Source organism: Gloeophyllum trabeum, assembly GCF_000344685.1.
Source record: "Gloeophyllum trabeum ATCC 11539 unplaced genomic scaffold GLOTRscaffold_00002, whole genome shotgun sequence".
NCBI lineage: Eukaryota > Fungi > Basidiomycota > Agaricomycetes > Gloeophyllales > Gloeophyllaceae > Gloeophyllum > Gloeophyllum trabeum.
In genome coordinates this window covers 3,375,023-3,398,809 of record NW_006920411.1, presented here as the reverse complement: position 1 = coordinate 3,398,809, position 23,787 = coordinate 3,375,023, and the positions used below count along the sequence as shown (strand labels likewise).

At 55.6% G+C, this 23,787-nt stretch overlaps 6 protein-coding genes across 6 annotated transcripts; 3 read left to right on the top strand and 3 right to left on the bottom strand.

The window, feature by feature from the left end:
* Positions 1–1,230: 1,230 nt before the first annotated feature.
* GLOTRDRAFT_136605 (uncharacterized protein) lies at positions 1,231–5,882 on the bottom strand. Its single transcript, XM_007864568.1, has 7 exons — positions 5,300–5,882; positions 4,562–4,951; positions 4,309–4,497; positions 4,137–4,257; positions 2,921–4,084; positions 2,256–2,857; positions 1,231–2,205 (listed from the first exon to the last, which is right to left on the bottom strand). The coding sequence occupies exons 1-7, from the start codon at positions 5,695–5,697 to the stop codon at positions 1,347–1,349; spliced, it is 3,723 nt and encodes a 1,240-aa protein (XP_007862759.1). The 5' UTR covers positions 5,698–5,882; the 3' UTR covers positions 1,231–1,346.
* Positions 5,883–6,449: 567 nt separating this feature from the next.
* GLOTRDRAFT_34996 (MFS general substrate transporter) lies at positions 6,450–8,665 on the bottom strand (the record flags this gene model as incomplete). The annotated part of the gene is made up of 11 exons (XM_007863607.1): positions 6,450–6,678; positions 6,733–6,882; positions 6,933–7,110; positions 7,165–7,176; positions 7,231–7,315; positions 7,369–7,559; positions 7,612–7,695; positions 7,748–7,820; positions 7,955–8,128; positions 8,180–8,287; positions 8,504–8,665. 11 exons carry the CDS (start codon positions 8,663–8,665, stop codon positions 6,450–6,452), a joined length of 1,446 nt encoding a protein of 481 aa, XP_007861798.1.
* An 864-nt stretch (positions 8,666–9,529) lies between these two features.
* GLOTRDRAFT_126185 (MFS general substrate transporter) lies at positions 9,530–11,836 on the top strand (the record flags this gene model as incomplete). The annotated part of the gene is made up of 16 exons (XM_007864567.1): positions 9,530–9,665; positions 9,716–9,737; positions 9,791–9,801; positions 9,868–9,885; positions 9,941–10,008; positions 10,059–10,232; positions 10,286–10,312; positions 10,371–10,443; positions 10,499–10,582; positions 10,635–10,825; positions 10,881–10,965; positions 11,030–11,041; positions 11,098–11,275; positions 11,330–11,451; positions 11,521–11,548; positions 11,608–11,836. The coding sequence occupies 16 exons, from the start codon at positions 9,530–9,532 to the stop codon at positions 11,834–11,836; spliced, it is 1,458 nt and encodes a 485-aa protein (XP_007862758.1).
* Positions 11,837–17,101: 5,265 nt separating this feature from the next.
* GLOTRDRAFT_114391 (uncharacterized protein) lies at positions 17,102–18,270 on the top strand. The gene is made up of 2 exons (XM_007864566.1): positions 17,102–17,460; positions 17,510–18,270. Exons 1-2 carry the CDS (start codon positions 17,169–17,171, stop codon positions 17,950–17,952), a joined length of 735 nt encoding a protein of 244 aa, XP_007862757.1. The 5' UTR covers positions 17,102–17,168; the 3' UTR covers positions 17,953–18,270.
* Positions 18,245–21,445, bottom strand: GLOTRDRAFT_136603 (galactose oxidase; the record flags this gene model as incomplete). The annotated part of the gene is made up of 17 exons (XM_007864565.1): positions 18,245–18,381; positions 18,433–18,525; positions 18,577–18,700; positions 18,747–19,020; positions 19,081–19,244; positions 19,293–19,449; positions 19,507–19,585; positions 19,647–19,813; positions 19,894–19,966; positions 20,025–20,077; positions 20,173–20,260; positions 20,310–20,371; positions 20,435–20,564; positions 20,671–20,770; positions 20,829–20,867; positions 20,941–21,093; positions 21,278–21,445. The coding sequence occupies 17 exons, from the start codon at positions 21,443–21,445 to the stop codon at positions 18,245–18,247; spliced, it is 2,061 nt and encodes a 686-aa protein (XP_007862756.1).
* A 588-nt stretch (positions 21,446–22,033) lies between these two features.
* On the top strand, positions 22,034–23,722 carry GLOTRDRAFT_91343 (uncharacterized protein; the record flags this gene model as incomplete). Its single annotated transcript, XM_007864564.1, has 4 exons — positions 22,034–22,476; positions 22,568–22,823; positions 22,874–22,927; positions 23,711–23,722. 4 exons carry the CDS (start codon positions 22,034–22,036, stop codon positions 23,720–23,722), a joined length of 765 nt encoding a protein of 254 aa, XP_007862755.1.
* Positions 23,723–23,787: the final 65 nt, after the last annotated feature.

The following is a 23,787-nucleotide window of genomic DNA, read 5'->3' as shown; positions in this document are numbered from 1 at the left end:
TTCTTCCTGTGTCCATTGCAAGTCATCTGGAAGAGGATCATGGATTTCGGTTGGTCGTGCTTGCATGACTGGTGCAGCAATGCTGCTCCAGTCGCTTGGGCAGTGGGATCGATCGGTCGTCATGGTTCTGGTTCAAGGGACGGGATTCCACTAGGGAGTCCAACGAGGATGATCAGGAGTAGAGGAGGGGTTGCCTAGGCTTGAAGAAGTCGGCAAGTGTCGTAGAAGAGTTCAACCTAATGTTAGGAAGCGATGTCCTAACTAGTCGTCTTGAGATAACTGGGCCACGTGCCAACAGTTATGTCGTCACTACCTCAGTAAGCGTACTGAAAGGTAGGTCTGGCCGGGCCAATGCCAACGGTCAAGTCAAGAGTCCAGGTAATCGCTGTATTCAACAGGAGGTTGAACTAAGGAATACATGGGTTTTCCTACAGTATATATAGTAACTGGTATAGGGGTTAATACCCAAAGAAGAGAACAATAAGAAAGGACGCGTAAGCTATCCTGTGAGAACGTAACTCAGAGAAATGAGAAATACAAGGGCGCCTATTGGTAGAAGGTGAGTCAAGGGAGATAACGTGTGGGAAGAAGATAGCGTCCATGGGAAGTTCTACTCAGAGAAAGGTACTGTCCAATAGCAATGCTCGGAATGGAAATGGAATGAGATAAGCATGGGAAAATCATAACAGCGAGAAAGGACCGGAAACAGGAGGAGAAGGCGGCCGATTGTAATGGACGGCACGGGAGGAGAAGGGAACCGATTGAAACGGACGGCGCAGGAGAAAAAGTGATGCAATGAGTCCAGACAGCGAAAGATTGAGCACAGGATCGAGAAAAAATTGAAGGGATTGAAGCAGGAGATATAAAAGACAGCGTGAATAAAAGAGGAAAGCAACGTAGAGTAGCAGTAGACAGAAAAAGAAGCTTGGCGCCGAGACGGTAAGAGGGATAATGAAACGGGTAACCCGCTACATTCACCGCTCCCGCTCGATGTTCTGTGACAATCAAAGGGCTCGCTTGCGAGCGCCGAGAGGCCCCGAGGGGGCCAGCAAGCCGGCTTGCGGTCCTACGTCGGACAGGGCTAAGCAGTTACGAAGTCTATGTAGCCCGATGACAAATGGGCTATGGGCCATGGGCTATAGGGCTATGTGGACATTGTGTCAGCCGGCCGGGTCCTCTGATATACAAGCTCTTCTATGGCCATATGTGGCTTTCCCTATTTTGCTGAACGGCGGGATTTCTCCGTTGACCAGTGCTATTGTATCATACTGTAGTATACAGGAGGAGTACAACTGCTACGAATACTACCGCCGGCCTGTCCTTCCCTCGCCACACGTCGCATCTCATCACGCGCGCCGCTTAGACTTTCGTTTCCCCTTACCTGACGGAGAGGAAGCTACAATATGTGGCTCGGGACTTACTTGGTCCTCGTCCATAAAGCCGACGACAAGGTCATCGAATCTCTCCGCATCGTCAACAGCTTGTCTATCCTCAGATGTCCACCCGCCATCCGCATCCCACACCTCGACGTCCTCATTATCGAGTAGTTGCGCATGGGTTGACGGCGTTGATATCGATGCCGAAGCACCAGAGCCGCTACGTGAGATCGACTCGTGGTCTTCCCTTTGCCTCGCAGGCAATAGGAAGTCTTCGTCTTCCTCGTCGAACTCCAGAGGAACGGGGGACGACAACGCAGCGTCCACTCGAGGGCTTCGACGCTTTGCCTTGGGCGACCGAACTTTCCCGAGTTCCCGTCGAATCCTTCCTAGACTCTCATTCATGCCATCGCTAATCCCAGACGTGACTGACCGTATGGGTATCGCTTTCATAGCCGAAGAACGAGCTCCCGGATTGCCGTTCGGAAACATCGGAATCACAGGTGGAGAAGGGTAATGATAGTCGAAATCAGCTGAAATGGCGGAGGCAATGGGTTCATCGAAAGACGACGCAGGCGCCCGAATATCGGCGGCGACATGTGCACCCTGGACGAACGTCTCCCCACCCAGTCCAGTCGAATATGCGCTCGCCTGCACCTCTCGACGCACCTCGATCTTTGAGACCGGCACGTCAAACTGATAACGCCGGATGAGGGCATGATAGTCCTCGCCGAACGCATGGAAGGCAATTTGATGCGACAGATAGATAACTCTTGGCACCACATTCTTCGAGCGGGAGAAAGTAGAGAGCTCAGCATGGGCCAGCCAGCTAAGGGAAATACGTAAGTATCGGTTGTACAACTCGAGGAAAGAACTTACTCCTTGCGGGCACTGACAGAAACAGGCCGCGCATGAGTCGCTGCCAGAGTGTGTTTGACCTCTTGCCACCCTCGGCTCCGACGCAGATTCCAAGTCGCGACGATGGTGTCTTTGGCACCCAATTCGGACTTCTCCATAACTTGAGTCAGCCCGGAAGACCTCGGGCTCGAGTGATCACTGCGATTGGACGGCGACGTGCCCATGCGATTCGGAGGGCTTCCGACCGGGAGAGACACACTCACACCGCCCACGATAGGGATAGAGCCCGGTACAGCCAAACCTTGATCGTATTGTTCTTCGACAGTCAGCCTCCTTAGGGACAAGGTCCCATCGTCAGGGTCTAGCACTAGCAAATCTTGGAAATTCGCAGGTCGATGCAGAGTTGGGACCGGAGACAAGGGTTTCAAAGCGCCGGCCGGTGACGACTGAACCGACAACGATTGGGGAGAAGATGGATAGGACAATGGAGCAGGAAGCAGGTTTGTCGGTACACAAAAGTCCCTCGATTGAATGAACGTAAAGGCGAGGGGCACTGGGAGTCGGGATCGTCGTGCCCTGAACCGAAAACGAGTAATGGGAGTAACGGCCGTGGACAAGGGCTGCTGTTGCAAGTGTTCAATTATGTGTCAGTTATATCCAGCAACGTTGTTTACTACTGTACGCACCAACTCGGGATGATCTCGTACTTTACCTTCCATGTGACTGCGTAAATCCGGCTTCCCGCCGTATGGATTCACCGCAAAAACGTGCAGCGTACGCTTCCGTGAGCCAAGAGCGATCCATCGTCCATCGCGAGCGCAGTCGACGCTCTCGATCACGGCAGACGTACGACCTCGACGCAAGTCGTATACGTGCCAAGGTGCGCCGGCCGCTACAGGCCGTACATCGGAGGCAGGTGGACCTCCAGTGGCAACCATATTGTCTTCGCCCAATTGCGCCCGATATGAATGGCGTAACGATCTGAGTCCAGGTTTGAGCGCGAATACTTTCGCGACCTGACCATCCTTCGGCGTGACGACGAGGGAAGTGCCGTCCGACGAGAAGCCTATAGTATATACTGGTTGCTCCTTCAACGCGAGGAACCGGGACACCAGCTGAGAGGGCCGCGAAACCAGGAGAGGTGCAACGTCCAGAACAGTGACGTACTGTCCCTTGGACGACAACGATGTGTCCGACGTAGATTTCACATTAAACACAGACCCGGATAAAACATTACGAACGCCGCTCGCCCGCTCTAGAGCAGCGGTGGCGACCGACGAGACGGAAGAGCTGCGATGATGGCCGCCCGTAGCTGCTGGCGCGCTCTTCGAGAAAAAGATGTTGGTAAGTCCGGCTACTGCAGTCGGAGCGTCGGCCTCAAGGCTGTTCTCCTCGTCCAAACGGTCCTGGGGTCCTGCAAGGCGAGAGCGAGCAGCGGCGTATGCCAATCCGCCCAGGGATTTCATACCGCTGAGGACACTACCGCCTACTTTCACAGCGGCGTTACCAAAGTCGGACTGCGAGATTCCGAACGGAAGCGACGCGCGGTCGGAGGATGGCACCGATTGCGGCTCTGGAGAAGACACTGAAGGCAAGGCTTCGGGCGAAGGAGGAGTAGACGCGAAAGCGAGCAGGCGGCCTGAAAGAGCGAATATGGGACGGGGTCGTGAACTAAGTGAGAGGTATTGATTGTCGCTGATTTCTATGTCTTGTGGTAATACAGTCCTTGCATCCGGAGGAGGTGGAGAATATGAATGAGGTACGAGAGGTGTAAGCGAGGATGAAGGAATCGTCAATAATGTTGCAAGTGAAGATGTGAGGACGTGGAGCGCCGGCGGCGCGGTCGTGGCCTGAAGAAGGTTCAACATATCGAACGCGCCGACTTCCGCAAATCACACTTACCACTACGACAAGCTTGCTGGTGGCTGAAAAAGATATAGCGCCCGGTAAAGACAGTTGCTTGAACACGGAATGAGTGCGTAACGAATAAACGAGATAATCCGAGTCGTCGCCGTTGAGATGACTATTACATGCAATTGATAAAAAGCCGGGTAGCAGGTGAACAGAGACTCACATTATACCGACGAGAGGCCTTGCAGTAGCGAAGGCGTCGTCGTCCGTCTTCGGGGGCGTAGGCAGGACGCCGGCGTGTACAACTCGGCCTACAGCTGGGTCGCGAATATTCAGAATCTCCGTAACGGACGCGAGACTCGTGCAGTCCCAAATCTGTAAACCCGTCCGATAACCCAGCAGGAGGACGCGACTGTGACCAGAAACGCCGATGTCGGCATTCAGTGGGACGGGCATCGGTAAATGATCAGCCTTACCGGGACTTCTCGAAGGGATCCACTTGCAGGGTATCCCAGCCCGCCCATACAATATCCTCTTCGTCTTTGAGACCGGGATATGTGACCGTTCTTCCGAGTTCCTGATCCTCATCGCCCGAGTCCAAGATCACAGGATCATATCTAGGGGAGTCCGACTGCCCACGACCTGCCGTCGAAACCAGATGCGGATCACGCGGGCCTGTGGCGCTCCCCCTCCGTTTCTCGCTCGGAGCGGAAGTCGGACTGAAAGCCGGCGAGGACGACATGAAGCTACCAAACGAGACCGGTCGGGAAACACGAGGCGGGGACGGGGCGGCAGAGGGCACCGGGATAGACGACGGGACGTAGTTGCGCATAGTACGCGAAAACGCTTCAAGCATAGTCGGTTCGCTATCGAACGGAGATGAGCGGGCGTTCTAAGGAGTGGACAGGCGATGGAGCATGTAGGACATAAGAAGCACAAAGAATGGAGGAGAGAGGGTACTATCGCGGTCGCGGACCTTAAGACGGGCAGCAGCGGCACGTGCGGACGGGCTGGCAGCTCCATCTCCTGTCGTGCCACTGCTGCGTCCTAAAGGTGAAATGAAGGCAGGATCCAACACAGCTTGGCCAGAAGGATCAAGTCTTCATACAGGATAGAACGGTCACCGCCATGGCGCCGATGACCACACCATTTCACCGCGCGACCGGGAACTCTAACTGCGGCAGACTTCAGATATATAGAATAAGACGACTCACCGCGCCATAACTGGGGCTCTGGTATGTCCTACATCAGACCGTCCTCCCGACTCGGGCGCTACACGCGAAGGTGCTTGACGCGCCCCAGGTAACGGTGATGTCGGCTCGAGGGAGAGCGGGGAAGGCGCGGATGACTCCTCTTTAGCATGCGAGACCGGCTGAGTATCCTCCTCCGCGTCAAACTGGATGAGCCCGCCCACTCCGTCGCGCTCTACATCGTCTCCAAAGTCGTAAATCTGCTCGCCATGGCCTGGCGGATCGTCGACCGGCTGCTGCACGTTCTCGGGCGGCAATAAGAACGTCGAGTCGACCTCGACTGACTCGGATTGAGCCGGCGAGGCATAAATACGTGCGTTATTATTTCTTCTTGCTGCATTGCGGTTATTTCGTGAGGGCATTAAACAAAGATATCAAGCGCAAAGTTGGGTGAATAGATATAAGAACTAAGATGCGGAGTGACAACAGGGGGGCCGTGTAAGCTAATGCAAGGCCCGTAGAGAGACAGAAACAAGGTATAGGTGTAGCAGAGCAGGCTGTAGCGCGGTCGTCGGTGCTGCCCTTGTTGGTACAGAACAGGAGCAGTGCTCCCTCCCTTGACTCACCGTCCCCCAGCTGATCGACGCTCGCCATATTTGGGCAGCGCACGTGCCTTCTCAGTATGTTCGCGTGTTCCTCTGCCTCCCCTGCTTTGATCCATACATCCAGCCATGAGGGGGACGTCGTATAGTGGACGCTAAGCCTGGATTGCGGAGATATCCCTTCATCACTTTGTCTGCGAAGCCTATGTTCAGACTTAAGCTTGTTCTGGGGCGTTTTGAATAATGCTGCTGACGTCAGTTTTTGCCAGTCAAATCATTATTCGCGACGCATCTGTTTTGGAAGGTGACTCAACGAGTAATTCCACTCCAATATCAATAGTCTCGCGTAAGACTGGTGAGCGTCGTACACCCGAACCACTGCAATTGACCTTTGCTTTCACAATGCAACCTCCTGAAGTAGGCGTCGAACTCGAGAGAATCAATATCATAGCGAGCTAGATTGAGAGGGCTGCGGCTACGCTCGTTCTTATGCGCTACGGTGCTCATTCTCGAGGCTGATGACTCAGCAGGCTGCCTTCCTGCTCGTACTACCTCTCGTTTATACAGAAAGCTCAGATATGATATCTGAAGGCAGGATGCCGGTACCCTAATTGCTCTATCTCCTCCGCCGTCTTTCCGTCCAAACGATAATCCCGCTCTCCTCGTTCCCGCTTGCCATTCTCGTACCGGACGTACAGCGCCAACACCACAATGAGTATACAGGTAGTGCAGCTCGTCGCGAGATTCAACGAGTTACCCTTGCGGTATTCCGGTGCGTCAGTGGGGAGATAAGTCCAGACGCTACGACGAAGTTCATCAACCATTGGCGTCACGTAAATTCATGAAGGTACGTACGCTATCACTGATCCTAATGCTCCTATGCCAGGAACGAGAGCAGTTGTAACCGCTCGCACAGTGTCAGGGGCTGCGTTGTCCGTGGCCCAGGACATGAGCATGGGCACACTAGGCGAGCCCCCAGCTATCGCAAGGAAGCACGCCCCATACCTGGTATGATAAACACAAAGAATATCAACTTATCAGCACACAATGCCTACCTAGCGTGACTGTTCTGCGTTCCTATAAAAATCGCGTATCCCATCACGATCAGAAGCACGGAGAGAACGAGCGGAGTCGCTCGTTGCTTCATCCGGTAGCTGTGGTACGAGTTCATCAAGACCCATGCTGCTCCGACCAGATACGGCGGAACGGTACGCAGTTGAGACTCCACAGTGGCTGAGATCCAATGGTGAGGTTTGTCTTGTTCACTCGGAAAGGCGTGGTACTCACTAAAATGTCCGACTTCACAGTTCTCTCGTCAGCTGAGCTCTATGCTCATCGTCTATGAGGACTCACGCGTCGCAACTACAGTGGGCATGAACAAGCTAAGTCCCTGGAAGGAGATATTGATCATCAAGTAGCATAGCGAGCAGATGATCGTCTGCGATCCATTACTATATCCCCGCCGATTGATTACCAGACTGCAAGACGTACGTTGACATTGAATGCACGCAGAACCAGCTGTACTGTCGTCTTCTCCCTCCCCCCTCCCTTAGCCCCTGGTTGATCTGCTTCAATCCGGGCGAGGGCAATGGCCCTCTCTTCAGCGCTGAGCATCCTCGAATGCTGTGGGTCGTCGGGGATGATGAGGAAACATAAGAGCCCAAACCCCGCGGTGATTATACCTGCCCATTGTCGTCACTCCTGGGGAAGAATTAACAAGGATTGAAGGTCTACCCTCGACAAGGAATATCTTCCTCCATGAAGTTACGACCCCGATGTCAGGTATAGAGAGAAGTCCGGATGCCAGCAGTCCTCCGACTGACGAAGTACATACGTCAGGGAGGCGACGAAACGAACCGAGGCAACTCACACGCTCCCGCGATTGTAGGTGAAAGTCCGAAGAAGATACCTATCCGCAGGACGAGCTCATTGCGACGATAATACTGCCATCTCGTCTCAGTGCAGGGCATTGATGCGGAGAGTAGAAATTGCTACGTACCCTCGAGATGACGTACGTCAGTCCTGACTTGACGTGGCCTTGAGTAACATTCGCCTCAGACAAGTTTTTGCGCCGTACCAGAGTACCGCCTTCCGCTATCCCCAATATGACCCGTGTTGCCATCAAACCTCCGAAACTCTCCATAAACGCAGACCCTATCGATACTGCCCCGAATGACGTGATTAGAATCGCTAGCCATATCGAGCCGATGCGTTTGAGAATGAGATTCGACGGTATCTCTGAAATAATATACTGGAATCTAGTGGTGAGACGCCGACCGAATACGCAGCAGAGTTGACTGACAAACACGTAGAATACGGTAAGCCCAATATGGTAGTCATACCCTACCAGGCCCAGATCCTTTTCGAGCCCTACGCGTGGAGTAAGCAACCAGCTACCAATATCTCTAGGCTTCGGTTTGACCTGCAATCTTCGCGTTCCCTACTCATACCGTCGTAAACGAATCCTGCTTCGGTAGAGACAGACGTACCGATTGCGGTCCTGGAATGGTGAATAATCGCCGCATGTTAGCAAACATCATCCTTAGAGCAATCGAGACGCAGAGAGCAGCACCTGTCGATAAAGTTCAATCCATCTGTCGCTGTCTCAGCAAGCTCGAGCGCAGACGTGGGCAAGCTCCTCACAGATGACAGTGAATAGGGGGAGAAGTAACCAATCCAGTTTACAGACAAGTCTTCTCTCTTCGCCTGGGTTAATGCACAGAGACGTAGCATAGACCTCCACCGAAGGTTGCGCCTTTTCATCAATGTCGTCGAAGCTGTTTGACATCGAGTGGGGCGGAAGCGAAGCGAGGGGTCGCCTGAGTATTGCGCCTGCGGGTATATGTATCTACCTTGCTCACACATAGAGGCCGCTTGCGGCCGAGAGAGAGATTCTCTCGGGGTAAGAGAGTCGGAGTTATGGATTCATCGCAGTGTCGAGTTGCCGTCGACTAACAGTAGAAGTCTCACCGCCTGACTTTCCCAACTTAATCAGTGATCACAAGACAACCTCGATATGGCCAATATGTTAGTTGTCAAGCACCTCCGATGAATGGCTCAAATGTCGAGAAAGAACGGAGTAGACTTCGGGCCGCCGTGACTGTCCGTTTCGTATTACTGGTCGTCAGTGGTCATTGAGCGAACACCGAGCCTGAGAAAACCCCCGCAACGCCAGCCAGAGCAACCAGCCAATGAGCGCTCGAGGTTGGCCTGGCACGTGGCTTTTAAGTAGTCAATCCCTCATTTTACGTAGAGATTCTCTCTTGATGCGCCCTCTCTCTTTCAAACGACTTGTATTACGATGCATCGCTGTATATCTACAAGTCCCCTTTATTTCTCACCGTGCGGCGATAGTGCGGAGCATACGCGATCGCATGGGCGCTCTTGCTCACGGCCACCTAAGTTTGCAGCGAGTCCTAAGGCGTTCGTTGGCTTGCTATGTATTGGTAATGGGCACGTAATAGGCTCAGGATATGCTCTACACATCATCTATCTATTAGCGCAGACTCGACACTAAGGCCACCAAAGAAGTTGGAATAGTTAGTTTCCAGTCGACTTTTCCGACGGCCATATCTCGTGGAAGCGGAGCTGTGCGGTCTATAAGAGGACCGTGTAAGATATCTCTTTGCGGCTTGGAGTAACATTCCCTTCGATGTCAGTTTTGTGTGAGGAAGTCTTCAAGCAAGAGGTCTCCGCCGATGTGGAAGTAGACAGCCCCGACCAGGGGCTTGAGAGACGATTACTGAGGAAACTTGACTGGGTCTTATTACCGTTGTTCACAGTGACTTGTGAGTGCCGGACACCTTGGCGCCGCTCGCTACTGATATTAGTACCACAGTCATACTGAACTTCATTGATAGGTAAAGTGGTGGCTTCTTCTCCGATTGTCCTAAACAGTAATGATCATTCCTAGGACTGCCATAGGTCAGAATCGGGATGTCAGTTAACTTCTCGTAAATATAGCTCATATACAATTGTAATCGCGTCAAGGAAATGCCAAGATTGCAGGTGCGTATAGTCAGCCGTGCTCCCGCCTTCCTTATCCCTCACTCGTCAACGACAGGCATAGAAAAGGATCTGCGTCTGGCTGGGTACGAGTACAATGTCGCACTAACGGTCTTCTATATCTGCGTAAGTCGGACACGTTTGAGCGAAGTCCATCTCACAGAGGCCATCGGAAGTATATCCTATCTGAGGTCCCTTCCAATCTCGCTTTGAAGCACTTCGGATCGATATGGCTGGCATTCATCGTCACGGCATTCGGTGTCATAACGATTGCGTCTGCATTCACCCGCGACTTCGCGGGTCTGCTTGTCACGCGGATATTTCTGGGGGCCGCAGAAGGGGGGACTTTGGTGCGATGATTCCACGGCTTTGAGGAGCAGTGTACCACTGAACGATCTGCCAGCCGGGGCTAACTTACGTTATGTCACGGGTAAGTGGCGTTGCTATCGAGTTTTGGGCAACCCTAACCAGAGAGTATTCGGTTCCAGTATTACCGCCGCGAGGAACTAGTGTTGCGGGTGGGTGTCGTGCTAGGTCTTGCACCAACCTTCGCGGGAGCGTGTACGTTTTCGACAGTGAGGAATGAATCGACAACTGACAGATGGGACACTTGTAGTCGGCGGACTGCTGGCATCCGGACTGCTGTCCATGAATGATATCGGAACGGTAACGTCCTGGCGGAAGATCTTTCTCGTTGAAGGTCAGTCTTTGCTATGTGAAAAGTGTAAGGACGTGACAAAAACAAACTTTAGGAATAATCACCTCTGGCTTCGGGCTCTTATGCTTTATGATAATCCCGGATGACCCGCAACGTTCAAGATTACTGAGCCCGGAGGAGAGGTCGCTGGCCATGGCTAGAATCGCGGCAGACCAAGTTGTGTCAACGACCGGACGAAAGGAACGCACGACCTGGCGTTTAGTCCTTCGCGCCTTCAATTTTAACGTGGGTAGTCAGTTACTAGCGAAGCCCATTGAAGGCTGACTCTTGACGTAACAAGACCACCCTCTGCGCGATATGTTTCCTGATGCTCAACATCTCCTTCCAAGGATTAAGTCTATACATGCCAACAGTGGTAGCAACGCGTACGTAGATTCTATTCATTAGCCACACGCCACGATACCTGCAACAATTCTCGCGCTTGTCTAGTGGGACACTTTAGTAAGTTATTTCAACAACTCTGCCGAAGGGAAGAAAAGAGCTTACCACGACGACAGCGACTGTGGAATCGCAGCTCCGAACAGTTCCCCCCTACGTCGTGGGCGCAGCGTGGGTGGTCATAAACACATACTTTAGCTATCGCATCAAACAACGCGGCTTCCCGATCTGCATCTCCGTCCTTCTCATGGTCACTGGCTACGCCATCTTCATCGGGACGAAAGACTCGCGCGCGAGGTATGGGCAGGTCTTTTCCGACTGTGAAGGAAAGTGAGCTGAGGCCTGGTTCAGATACGCGGCATGCTTCCTCTCGATCGCAGGGGGGTCTCCGACTATCCCGATGTTTGTAGCGTGGGGAGTGGACAATGCAGCACCGGATACTGTCCGAGCGGTGACGACGGCGATAATTCCCGGTGAGCAACATTAAGATGGCGCGACGGTGCGGATTTATCGGCTAATATCAACTGGCGGGGCCGTCGCAGGGATCGGTGCGCTAGGATCCATCATAGCGTACGTGCCGTCCACCATCTCCCAACTCCAGCGGTGGTGATATTGACGAACGGGGACAGCGTATGGACCTATCTCCCGAGCGACGCACCCGACTACCACGAAGGGAACAGCCTGAACCTCGCCACGAGCAGCGCCGTCTGCGTGCTTGCGCTGATCGGCGTACTGTATATCAAGTACGAGAACCAAAAGAGGGCCAGCGGCGCGAGAGACTACAGGCTGGAGGGATTGACGCAGCAGGAGCTGGAAGAGCTGGGATATCTGCATCCTAGCTTTAGATACCAGTCATAGAGAGAAGTTTGGGAGGAGAAGGTATCCCATCTTGCGAAGTGGCTTTCCCTACGCATAACCGAGTACCAATGAATGGACGGGCATCGAGGGGGCTCGGAGGGGAAAGTGCTCCGGGCCCACAAAAATACGGATCCACGGCGATGTCGTGGTCGACGTCGGGACGGCCCTAAACGCTCGCATATTTTCGAGTTGTTTCAGAGGTACGAACAGAATGAAGACACTGAGGCATCGAGCGTAGTCCGTCAAATCAAGGGTCTCGCGGAGGTATACCTGCCTCCGAGGGCCATCGCGCTGCGCAGCGCCCAGATAACCCTAGGACCTGGCTAAGACAGCTATCGCCTGCAGCTGGCGAAATCAGAGCAGCAGCAGCCCCCCCATACCAGCAATTGCGCCGACTGGTCTCCGCCCTTGCGGGCAGGAAAACGCGTTTCTGGTCACCCGAGCAGCGATTGTGGCGTGCCACCAGCCACCTATGTTTGTTTTCCCGCAACGTGTTAGGTGTCATTCCGATTCTTGTCTTCCCCCATGCTGTTCGGGCGCGGCAGCGCCTACTGGACGAGTATTTGGAATTGAAGGGGACTCACGACAGGGCTAGAAGACTGAGCTTTGTCCTTGGGGAAGGAAGAAGCGGCCGGAGGCTGAGATGTGTTCCTGGTGTCTCGGAAGTCCGCTAGGTCGCTGGGCGTCTAGGATAAGGAAGAGAAGAACGCGACGGGGCGACGAGGATTCATTAAACAGCGCAGAGTACTAACGCGGGTAGCGACTCGCCGACCTACCGAGGCGAAGATTGTCGCCCTGGGCCAGCGAAGCCAAAGTGACGACATAGCATCGCGGCCGAAAATAACACCAACACACACTTCCCAAGGCAAACCAATCCCGTCACCGCCACTGGGCACTGACTGACAAAGAGCTCACCTGAATAGCCCGACGCTGGCTGGGTCAATTGTTCTGCCCTTGGCACCTGCGAAGCGTATTGACAGCACCCGGGCAGCCTTACACGAGGCCGGCGGGGCGTATAAACCTTAACATGGCATGATCGGCGCAGCTATCTATGGAAAATGGCGGGGGTGGGCACCGGGGACCCAGTCGGGATATGTCAGCACCTCTGCCTGCCTGCGAGACGCTAATTAAAACATAGGCGGGGTAGTAAGCCGTACCTGGTCGAGTCGGAGAAGGCGTGATGGGTAGAGGTAAAGACAGATGGATGGGGGATGGATATGTCAGGTGCGGATGACCACACCTCGGCGTCTAGCTGTTCATGAAAGAAGAAGGTGCTGAGTCCATACACGAGGTTTCCTGTGCGCACCGTTGCGTGAAGCGCCATGACGAAAGGCGCAACATTCACTCGCCAGAGGCATCGATAGCGGCGAGTCGCCAACGAAAGCAGCAGCTCTCACTGGTCTTTGTCTGGCTGGCTTAGTCGACCTCGGCGCGCCTTAGAGCCTTACCCAAGTATGGCAGTATTCCCGACGCAAGCTCGAGAGTGCCGACGGTATGTAGGCCTCGTGGAGGACGGTCGCGCGAGCCCCGCGGCACGAGCATGTGCGCCGTCGCGAGGATCAAATCAGAAAGTCCAGAACCGCCCCGTGAACGCACATAGAGGGGGGAAGGCATGCGTGTGGATGAGAAAGGAAGTCCAAGCCCACCTCTTCTCCGCCCCGCTCCGGGGCGCAAATGAAGTCTCGATATATACATAGGCTGCCCCGCTGCGAGCCAGCGGGGCAGGCGTATGGATATAGAGCTCCAGGCTTGGGTTGAGTCGCTTCCATAGCGCTGAAGTTACGGTTGAGCGGGGGCTGAAGGTGCCTATGTTAGCTCGACAAGCCGCACAAAGGACATACGAGTGCGGGCGGGATGGCGTAACAGGCACAGCAGGAGACATAGGCCGACAGGAGAACAAGGACGGGGCGAGCACGGAATGAAGAACGTGGCGGCCGCGCCTCGCAGAAGAAGCAGCGAAGCGTCTGGCCGTGCTCAGCCCGAGGACAAGCGGCTGGACGCGTATGGCAAGTGGCCACGGACGCAGCCAATCAGCGCGGGGGCGGAATCAAATGAAGGGGGGATGGAGGGATCACGAAATGGGCTTTATCGGGGCCCATCAGTGGACGGCGCCGGCGTCGAGAGCCCGCCTCGCTGCCGCCGTTCGGAGCTCTCAACGAGGTCAACACGGAGCCGCACAATGGAAGGTTTCGATAGACCGTGCGCAGCGGGAGCACCAGCAGTGGCACTCCTGCTGCGCTGACGGTCCATCAACCACTTACACCTGGCCAGGGGCTCGTATAATCGCCCGAAAAGGCAATGCGAACCGGGACATTGACACACCGAACCGGACGTTGTCATCGACGTCAACGATTGTTCTTTGGAAGCGACCAGGGAACATGTGGCGGGCGTCGGTGCGGTCCGGGCGACGCTCCCCACGCCGCTGATGACGGATAATCCTTCGCCGCTATTGAGCGCTTCCTTTTTGGGTCGGCGTTGCTCGTAAGCGCGCGCTCGCCATCGGGAGGGGCGCCGCCAATGCGGGACCCCGAATACCCACCTGGTCATCGGAGCACCGCCGCCTCAGTTCGCGGGCCGCTACACGTCGTCTTGATCCTCGGAACACGGCCACGTATCTTTCAGACTCGAAGCGTAGCAACGACGGGGAAATGAAAGGTACGCACAAACAACCTCACCGAAACGTTGACACGCCAGCGTCAGTAGAGAGGCTAGTCAGTCTTCTGCCGGAAAGTCTTTGTGCAAGTGTGAAAGCGAACAAAGCCAGCGAACGGGCGAGTCTGCAACAGCATGGCACAGAACGCTGGCTCGGAGCGGTCTCACACAGCGCAGTCCGATCTGCAAACAGAGCGAACACGAGGCGGGCAGGCGGGGCGGTGGCCGGAGTCCGTCGGGACCCTGAACCCGGCGGGGCCGAGTGCCGGCACATGACTTGGCAGAGAAAGGCAGCTCCGGACGCCCAGGAAGGAAATTCGGGGACGGCGAAACCGGCCGAGGAAGCTGGGGACTGTTCTGACGCGAGAAGGCCTCCCAACGTGCCGCCCGTACTTATCATCCGCCCTTGGCCCAAATGCTCGCATGCCCGTCTCCCGCCCCTCCGTCTCTCCGCCACCCGACACAGCGACGCCGCCGCCCCCGCGTCCGTCCCCCAAGCCCTCGTCGTCGTCGTCCGCCCCGCTGACCGACCCCGGCCTTTCCGACGATGACCGACTCCCCGCAGCCCCCGCCGCCCGTCCCGGTAACGTCGCCCTCGATCACCCGCTCCCCGCTGAACACCACCGTCAACGGTGCCGTCGCTAGCAATGCCCCAGGCAACGCCAACGCCAATAACGGCTCCCCCGCCCAGCTCGCGACCATGCTGGCCAACGCCCTCCGCGAGACCGAAGGTCTCAGACGCGAGCTCTCAGCCACGAGGAGACGGGCAGAGAAAGCCGAACGTCTGCTCAACGCCATCAGCGTCCCCGCGTCCGCCGGCTCTGGCTCGTCCCCGCCCGGCTCGAGCTCGGGGCCGACACCGACGACGCCCACGCAGACCCTGCCCGAAAGCGCGATCAAGCAGATCATGAAGCTCGAGAACGACCGCGAAAAAGCGGAAATCGAGCGCGACGAAGCCCTCGCGCGCCTCCGCGTCGTCTCCGAGTCCTGGGAGGAGCTCAGCCGCTACCTCGCCGTCGTCGAGATGCGCGCCGCGGACGCGCGCATGGGCTTCGCGCGCATCGTTGCCGAGGGCGGCGGCCAGCTTGTCCTCACGCCCATCCCCGTGCCCGGCCAGACGCCCGCGTCCGCGTACCCCGGGCAGCAGCCCATGTTCTCGCAGCACGCGCCGCACATGCTCATGCCACCCCAGCCCCCCGTCTCGCGACACCACACCGCGCACGGCCCATCGCGCGTCCCGACCATGCCCCATCGCTCTACGATGTCACATAATGCTCAGACGCTTCAGTCCTTCCCGCTTCCGCCTCCCCCGAATCCCAATCCTAGTGCGTCGAATAGAAGACCGCGCGCGGGCAGTTTAGATGCAGCCGGATATCCAGTTCCCCCTAGTAAGCGGCAGAGGAGCGGCAGAGAGCGCACACGTGACTCCTTCATCGACTCGGTCAGTCTCTTCCCTCACATAAACTCCTTCCTTCCTCTGCACCTGTTAGCCCTATCCAACCCTCCCTTGCGCGTTCTACATATGATGACAAGCGATTCTGAGAGAATTCCACCGCTGACTTTAAATTCTAGCCCATGGACTCTCCCCACCTCCACCATGCCCAAGGTCCCCCTCCCCCAGGTTCAGGCTCCCAATATCCATCCTCCAGCGCACAAGGCCAACCATATGGCCCCTCCGATCCGCACCAACCCCACCGCCACGACTCCGAACGCGACCTACTAAAGCGCCAACGGCTGATGCAGCAAGCCAGCTTCGCCGACCGGCAGCCGCCCGGCCCCTACCCCCGGCGCGGCCGCTCGCTCACGCGCTCGCCCGTCTCGCGCTCCTCCAGCCGCTCGAGCTCCAAGAGCCTCGACGAGATGCTCCTCGAAGCCGCCAACGACGACGACCGCGCCGCGCAGGCCCAAGCCCACGCCCAAGCCCAAGCCCAGCAAGCCGGGCTCCTCCCGCCCGGCGCCGTCCTCGACCCCGCGCAGCACCGGCGCGCGCACCACCACCACTCGCGCTCGCACCACCGCACGCCCTCGCCGCCCGACGCGTACCCGCCCGGCTTCCAGCCGCCGCCTGGCTACCCGCACCGCCCGCGCGCGCAGAGCTCCGTCGGGATGCCACCGCAGATGGTCGGCCCGGGGATGGGCTCGCCGGGGTCGATGCAGCACGGGCACGGGCCGCTGCAGCAGGCGGGCCAGATGCAGACGTTCAACACGCACACGTTCGCGCCCGTCGTGACCGGCGCGCCTGTCAAGAAGAGCAAGGGCCCCGCGCTGAACGGCAGCGGCAGCGTCATGACGCTCGGTGAGTGCAGGAACGGGGCCGACGCATAGGGCGTTGTGCTGATGCGTTTATGCTTGCAGGACCCAACGGCAACGTGATCTCCGGCCCGTCGGGCGCTTCAGCGGGTGGGTATCCCCCCCAAAACGCTGCTGGGCAACGCATCTGTCGCCAGTGCGGTCTGCCCGGTCGCTACAAGGACGGCAAATGCGTCGAGAAGTGGGGTCCCGGCCCCGACGGCCCCGGCACCGTATGTGACAGGTAAGTCTATCAGCGCTGTGCCCTCGCCTGCCCCGCCGCTTAGCGCGCCACCATCGCAGATGCCGCAAGAAGATGAAGAGGGTCGAGAGGCGCAACACGGCCGCGGATTCGAGTCAGCAGCTCTCCTCGGGCAGCCTCGGGCCACACATGCATCACCGCCAGCTAGCGCAGCACTCTTCCGAGCACGCCCAACAGCATCCCCACGGCAGTTTCCGCAGCCCGCATATGCAGGGATCGGCGCCTGCGCCGCACGGATCGCAGGACTCTGATCGGTCCATTCAACGCACCGACACCCTGATTGTTCGCCATTCGCCGCCGCCAACGCTGGGTCCGCAGTATGCATCGCCATCGGGGGCATCAGCACATCGTGATCGCGAACGGGACCGAGACGAGCGTGGGCACGATATGCGTCCATCACCCTCCCATGCCTCGCTGACAGGTACGTGACGTGCCGATCCCAGGGAACATAGTCACTGACCGTTATCCAGGGCCAACCCAGGATCGCCTGGAATCCCGTTCTGAACTGGGTCGAAGTCCGCGCCCGCACTACACCGACGAACGTGAGCGTCGACCTAGAGAAGATGAACAAGGAGGGATGTCGCACTCTACCTCGCTATCCAATGGTCCTATGAGCGGGGGCCCATCTTCCGCCTCGAACTCTCCTGCCGAGACCGGTGTTGCCACCACGAGTAAACCTTCTCCCCCTGCCACCGACCGCCCTAGTAGAGCTCATTCGCCCTCGCAGCTCATGGACCTAGACGCTGATGCGGACGCGGATGCAGATGGCGAAGCCGAGGTGGATACTGGTATCGATGCAGATGCCGATGCAGACGCTGACGCTGATGCAGACGCTGACCTCCTGGAAGCCGTCGATGCTGCAGAAGCAAACAACACTTCCTCTGATGAATGGCTAAAGAAAGAAGAATCTTAGGACACCATTTTCCGAATGTCGTCGCTGCTCTAATAAATGTACCGCTACGCTCTCTCCTTTTTGGGTCGCTGATGTTGGTTCTATCTGTATCAATGCACGTCAAAATGTACATATGCACGCCCCTCTCCTGTTGTGTTACGACTGTATCCTTTGTACGATCCTCGCTATCCCTCGCTATCGTTTGCCTAGGTCTCCTGACGCCTATATACCTAATACATCAATGATCTACAAGCCTCAATGAGTGAGAAGATGGTCCGGAGCTGGGACAACTCTTGATGTTCAACAATCTTTATCACCGGCGATTGCGACTTTGACCCGCGGCCGTCCCACCACTGGCTCCCGCTGCAGCACTGCGCCGCATTTCCTCTTCGTCGAGACCGGCTTCAGCCAGGATCTTCTCTACTTCTTTCAGAATCGGTTCGTACTCCGCTATCACAGCAGGTCAGCAGGAATATATTTGTACTTGCGAACGACCCTCACCGTATCGCTCCTGAGCCATCGCGAAACCATCTCGACGAAGCAGCTTGCCCCGATTATCGCTGCTCGAATGAGCCTTTCCAGCCCAATACTCACCTATGTACTCCGTCGACACCACGGCTTACATAGCAAAGCTAAGCGACTCACGTGAACGGGCATAGAACATCGCCAAAGTTTCCCCCGGTAACGGCGTGCTCAAAATATCCTCAGGTGAGCGTGTCGCGTCTTTCGCCACGCCCATGAAGGCGGTAGCTTGTGACCGTAGGGCATTCTATGACACTGCGGTCAGCATGACTGTGTAAGTTGCCAGATAGCACACTCGCCTTTTCTTCCTCGGTTGGTTCTTCCTCCTCGATCTTCCTCTCCTCTTTGTCACTCTCGTTGGATTTGTCGTCCTGGTCTCCATCATCGTCGCTGTCCTCCCCATCACTATCATCTTCGCTCTCACTGCTGCTGATATCTTCACCTTCTGCCGGAAGCACGAGGTTATTCTCTTTGAGGCATATATACCTGTCCATCTTATCGACTTGGAGGGCATAGAAGTCGTCAAGGGTGTACTCCCGCGAGCCGCGTTCGTAGATCCCGCCATAACTGCATCCGAATTACGGGGAATAAACAGCTGAGCGGGCGATCGAAGATCAGATGACGTACATGTACAGTGTGTTCCTCAGCACGGCCAGCATCGCGTTGTACCTCGTAAGGGGGATCGTCTTGTTGGGATCATCCGGATCATCGTCTTCATCAACGTTGTTCGAGCCTACACTCGGTTTGCCGTTTGAGGTTAGGGTGTTGGAGGGCTTTCCCCTTTCAGCGTCCTGTCGGGCAGTAAGTATGAAGACGGACGACCTGGACACAGCGCTTACCTCGCCCTCGTTTTCTTCCCCTTCGTACTCCTCGTCTTCACTCTCGTCCTTCTTAAAGGGTTTCGCAGGCTTCTTGTTCCGCTTGCCACCAGGCTTCTTCGGTCGCTTGAGGGTCAGGGAAACCCATCTGCCGTTCCCAGCTAGCTGATAACCATATCTAGCATTGACGATACTGAATACTCAAAGAGCACTCCGTCAAATATCAAACACCCACAGGTCATTATGGAAAACGCTCTCTAGCCCCTCCTCGCTCGTGTCCTCGTCCGTGACTCCGCCAAAGAGCAGCCCCATCCCTACCATCCCGTTCAACTCGATTTCCAACCCTCCCGTGTACACGAACAAGATGAAACATACCCTTATTCTGCCAGAGCGCCATGGTACAACCGCTCCGCACGCTCGGCGCGTACCCCACCTTCTTCCGCCGCTCCCACTTGAGTGTCAGCGGCAGCACGTCTTTCTCCTTCGCCTTCGGTGTGGGCTTGCCGGTGTCTGGGGCGGCGGTCGTTTCGTTCATGGTAATGCTTTAAATGGTCGAGAATGGGATAGTTAGTTGAAGATTAGGACGGGCAAAGCGGGCGAATACGCGGGGCGAAGAACGTACCGCAGGAACCAGGTATCGTCCAGCATGACGCCGACTGGTCGTTTACCTTTGACGTATTCCTTGCAATACCCACCTGAAACAGTCCAGGCACATCCATACCCAGGGTGATGCGTAGGGTAGACCGGACGTACCGTGGAGAAGAATACCTTCAGGCGTCGGGAGGAACGAGAACCCGCTGCGAGGTCTAATGCCATAGATGGCAGGGCGAAGTCACGGAAAGTCAGACGATCCAGCAATGTCTTCGAGAGTGCTCAGACTTGGAAAGGGAATCAGACGTACGATGGCCACCGTTCCCCATCTTTCGATTCGATCTGTTTCCAGCGGTATTCTTGCGTGTCAAACAACCAGAGATCATTCAGGTACCGCGCTAGGAGAGGCTTGAAGGACGACGCGCGATTGGTGGTTGCGAGACTTACTAGTGATACCTGGGTCGTAAAATCCACCGAACAACACTATGTAGTGCTTCCACATCGCCATCCTTAAGAATTGAGTGAAGACCTTGAAAACGCAGTCTTAAGAAGCAAATTACGCAAACGCTTACCGATGTCCACTCCTAGCGGAAGGTACGACCTTAGTCTCGATACGTTCCCATGCATGGGTAGTGATATCGAAGCACCACAGGTCCCGATAATGGTGGAACGTCGTCTGGTGAAGGGAGGAGAACTCGCCGCCTGCAGCAGAGTAATACAGTCGTCCGTGAGGTCACGCTTTTGCTCCATAGAGGGCGTACTTGTGGCGGAGCGAGTCGGTGGACAGACGGACATAAAATGTACATACCGAAGACCCATATCTTTCCACCACCTGCGGGGGAGGGTACTGCTGCGTGGGCGGAGCGAGGGCCAGGACATGTAGGAGATATAAACTTTCTCCATTCATTCTGACGGAGGCGGATAAACGGTCCACGGTGACAGAGAGCTGGCAGGGTGATCTCGTACCTTCTCGGGGGAGTACCGGTAAACGTCGTTGTAGAAGTGCTATCGCCGATCCAGCGGATGAGTACGGTCGCAGGCGAACTACATGTCGCAAATATTATGATCCAGCACTCACGGCCTTCTTATCTTCGGAGAAGAATTCTCCCCCTACGCACCACAGGTAGTTCCCGCTCGGGCAGGGTATGAGTGTGGCGTTTGCACGACGGCTGGGAGGTCCCTCGACCACCTCCTCGGTCACTTTGTGCGCATCTTCCCATTCCCTTCTGAGCTACTAACCATTAGGAAGTATTTAGTGAGATCCTGATAGGTCTGCAGGTGTTGGGCGAAGGACGACAGGCGACCGGTGGGTGTCGGCAGGTCTGCCCTACTGACAGGCCCTCCTCAACTCAACGGGTCGTTCCGACATCGTCCGCGCAACATCGCTGACCGGTTTACCAGCGTACGCGACTCACCTTGTCCAATATGCTCTCCAGATCCTGATCACTATCCTCCGCCTCCTCCTTCGACTTTCCCTGTTTCTTCTTCTCCTTCTTCTCTACTTTCTGTGCCGCCTTTGCTTTCTTTGCGGCCTTCGCAGCAGACTTCGTTGGGGCGTTTGATTTCTTCTTGGCCATATTCATTGTGAGCGATCACCGGTCACCAGATATGTGAATCTGACATTAAGATTTTGAGCACAAGGAGTCAAGAAATCTCCCAATGTCGTCGATCACTCTTTCCTCGGGGAAAGCCGAAGGCAGACTTGACTTGATCCGAATCACCGGTTATTGCACGAGTCGACTTGCTCACATTAAATCTACATTTCACCAGTGTTCGAGCCGTACGATCCGTGGAATATGAACTTCGGATCCTGAGTCCATACGTGAGCAATCCTGACGTGTCGTTTACAGAACAGTCGACAAGTACTACGTTACGGCTGGCGAGCGACTGCGAGTCATCCCTCCAGGACACGACACCACTCAGGAAGAATCCGTGCATAGTTTGAATGGTAGGTCAGGTGCGCACGCCTATTCTCATGTTCTAATTCCTATCCTGGTATTATAGTCACGTTCATCCGTTGCTCACCGTGCAGATATCAGGGAGGCCATCCGATGTGGGTCCCAATTGCTGTACTCATGAGAAACAGTCTGCCTCGTGCAAAATGCTTCGTATCTCTGCTGCATAATTTGCGTTCCATAATACTCCCCCCCTCTCTTTGACTGTAGTGTGCGATGTCGATATCCATAAGCTTCGGCTCCTTCGGCGACATAGTCTCGCTCGTCCAGCTCGCGGCGTCCGTGATCAGCCGGCTCGCAAGCAGCGCGGGCAACTCCGAGCGATACAGCGAGCTCCTGCTGGAACTACACACCCTATCCGGGGCTCTCGCGTCCCTCCAGAACGAACTTCATACTCCCCGTGCACCGTCTCGCATGCCGACCGAGCTCCGGCGGGACATCGAGGCGCGCATAGCGGCTTGCCGGGCGTCGCTCGAGAAGATGGAGAGGAGTATCGTATGGCAGCAGCAGCGCTTGAGGGGCCGATACCCGAAGCACTGGAGGGATCTCTGGCTCAGAGCCGGATGGCGCTTGTTTGCGGAGGAAGAACTGCAGAGGTATAGGGAGGACGCACGCAGGCATAGAGATTCTGTCCATTTTGCGCTTTCCATGCTCAATCGGTGGGTTTCTTCAATTCGCACAACCACTGTCCCATAACTGCTCCACGAAGAGCACAGCTTGTTTCATTATTGACGTGGACGCAATACGTAGGGAGAGCGTGGAAGACACGCATCGCATCGCCGTGACAGCACGCTCAACACTCGACAATGTGAGCGCAATGGCTGAGTCGACGCGGTGCGAAGTCAAGCTTGTTCTCAAGAACGTCCTGGAAATGCGGAAGCCTTCTCCAGTATTTCTCGGATTCCCCTGGGAAGGAGCCCGTTCCTACAGCGAGCGACCAATCTGCTTCGTCAACGGATACCGCCAGAAGTTCCAGGTTCCCATTGATTTCTTTATGGATTTCCGGGTGCGCGTTCTTTGCAAATATTCGTCTGATAATATCCATCTGATATCCAGATATCTCAGATGTTGGATAATCTTGTGAATTACGCTATGAACTGCGCTTTGAAGGTTTACCCTTCTCTAACACCACGCGGCGCCAAAATACGAGTGGCAATGCAGGAGTGGACTCTGATTGACAGCAGTAAAACGGCGGCGGATCGCCGTATCCTCAGGGCTGGTACTACCGGATCGTGGGTGGATCGCGCAGGCTACAAGTTCAGGAACAAAACGAATCTGGTACGAGACATTTCGGAGGAAGTTTTGGACCGTGTTCGCAAATACGGCACCCTCTCTTTCATGCTTTATGAAGAGTGCAAGGATCCCAGGTTTAGACTCGATGATCCTCTGAACTCGTGGCAATCTGGTGATCACATCATGGGCAAGTGGAAGGGTGCGTTGTCTAGAAGTTATCTCGTACACTTGTCAATGATGGTATACATTTCAGCTTGTGAGAGCATAGATGCCGATGCCTGAGGTGGGCATCCATCGAAGAGCAGCATGACTGATGGCCTCTGGTCGGTATACTGGCAGCGATCCATTCCCTGTAAGGGTTGGTAGCAAGGGCTGACATTGCTTCCGTATGGACATTCACGTTCCGCGTATCTCCACGGCTGCTGACTCCGCGCTTTATTGGTCTCGTATGTATTTTACAACGTCATTTTACTTGTTATTTTACCTATTAAAGCTGAGCCGAGAGCGTGAGCAAGCCAGTCGCACTGCGCGAAAGTGATGAATTCGTCGTCTCTATGAAGGCTGACCCCGTCCAACCTAACGGGTATGCTCCTACCGGTCGGCGGAGGGCCCGGGGGACTACTGAACCATGATATAATAATACATCAATTTGTATCCCAGCTTTGGTTGTAGCCTCTGACCATCCTCACAATAAACAGCCGGCTAAGTTGTACAAGTCGACACACTATGGCATAGTG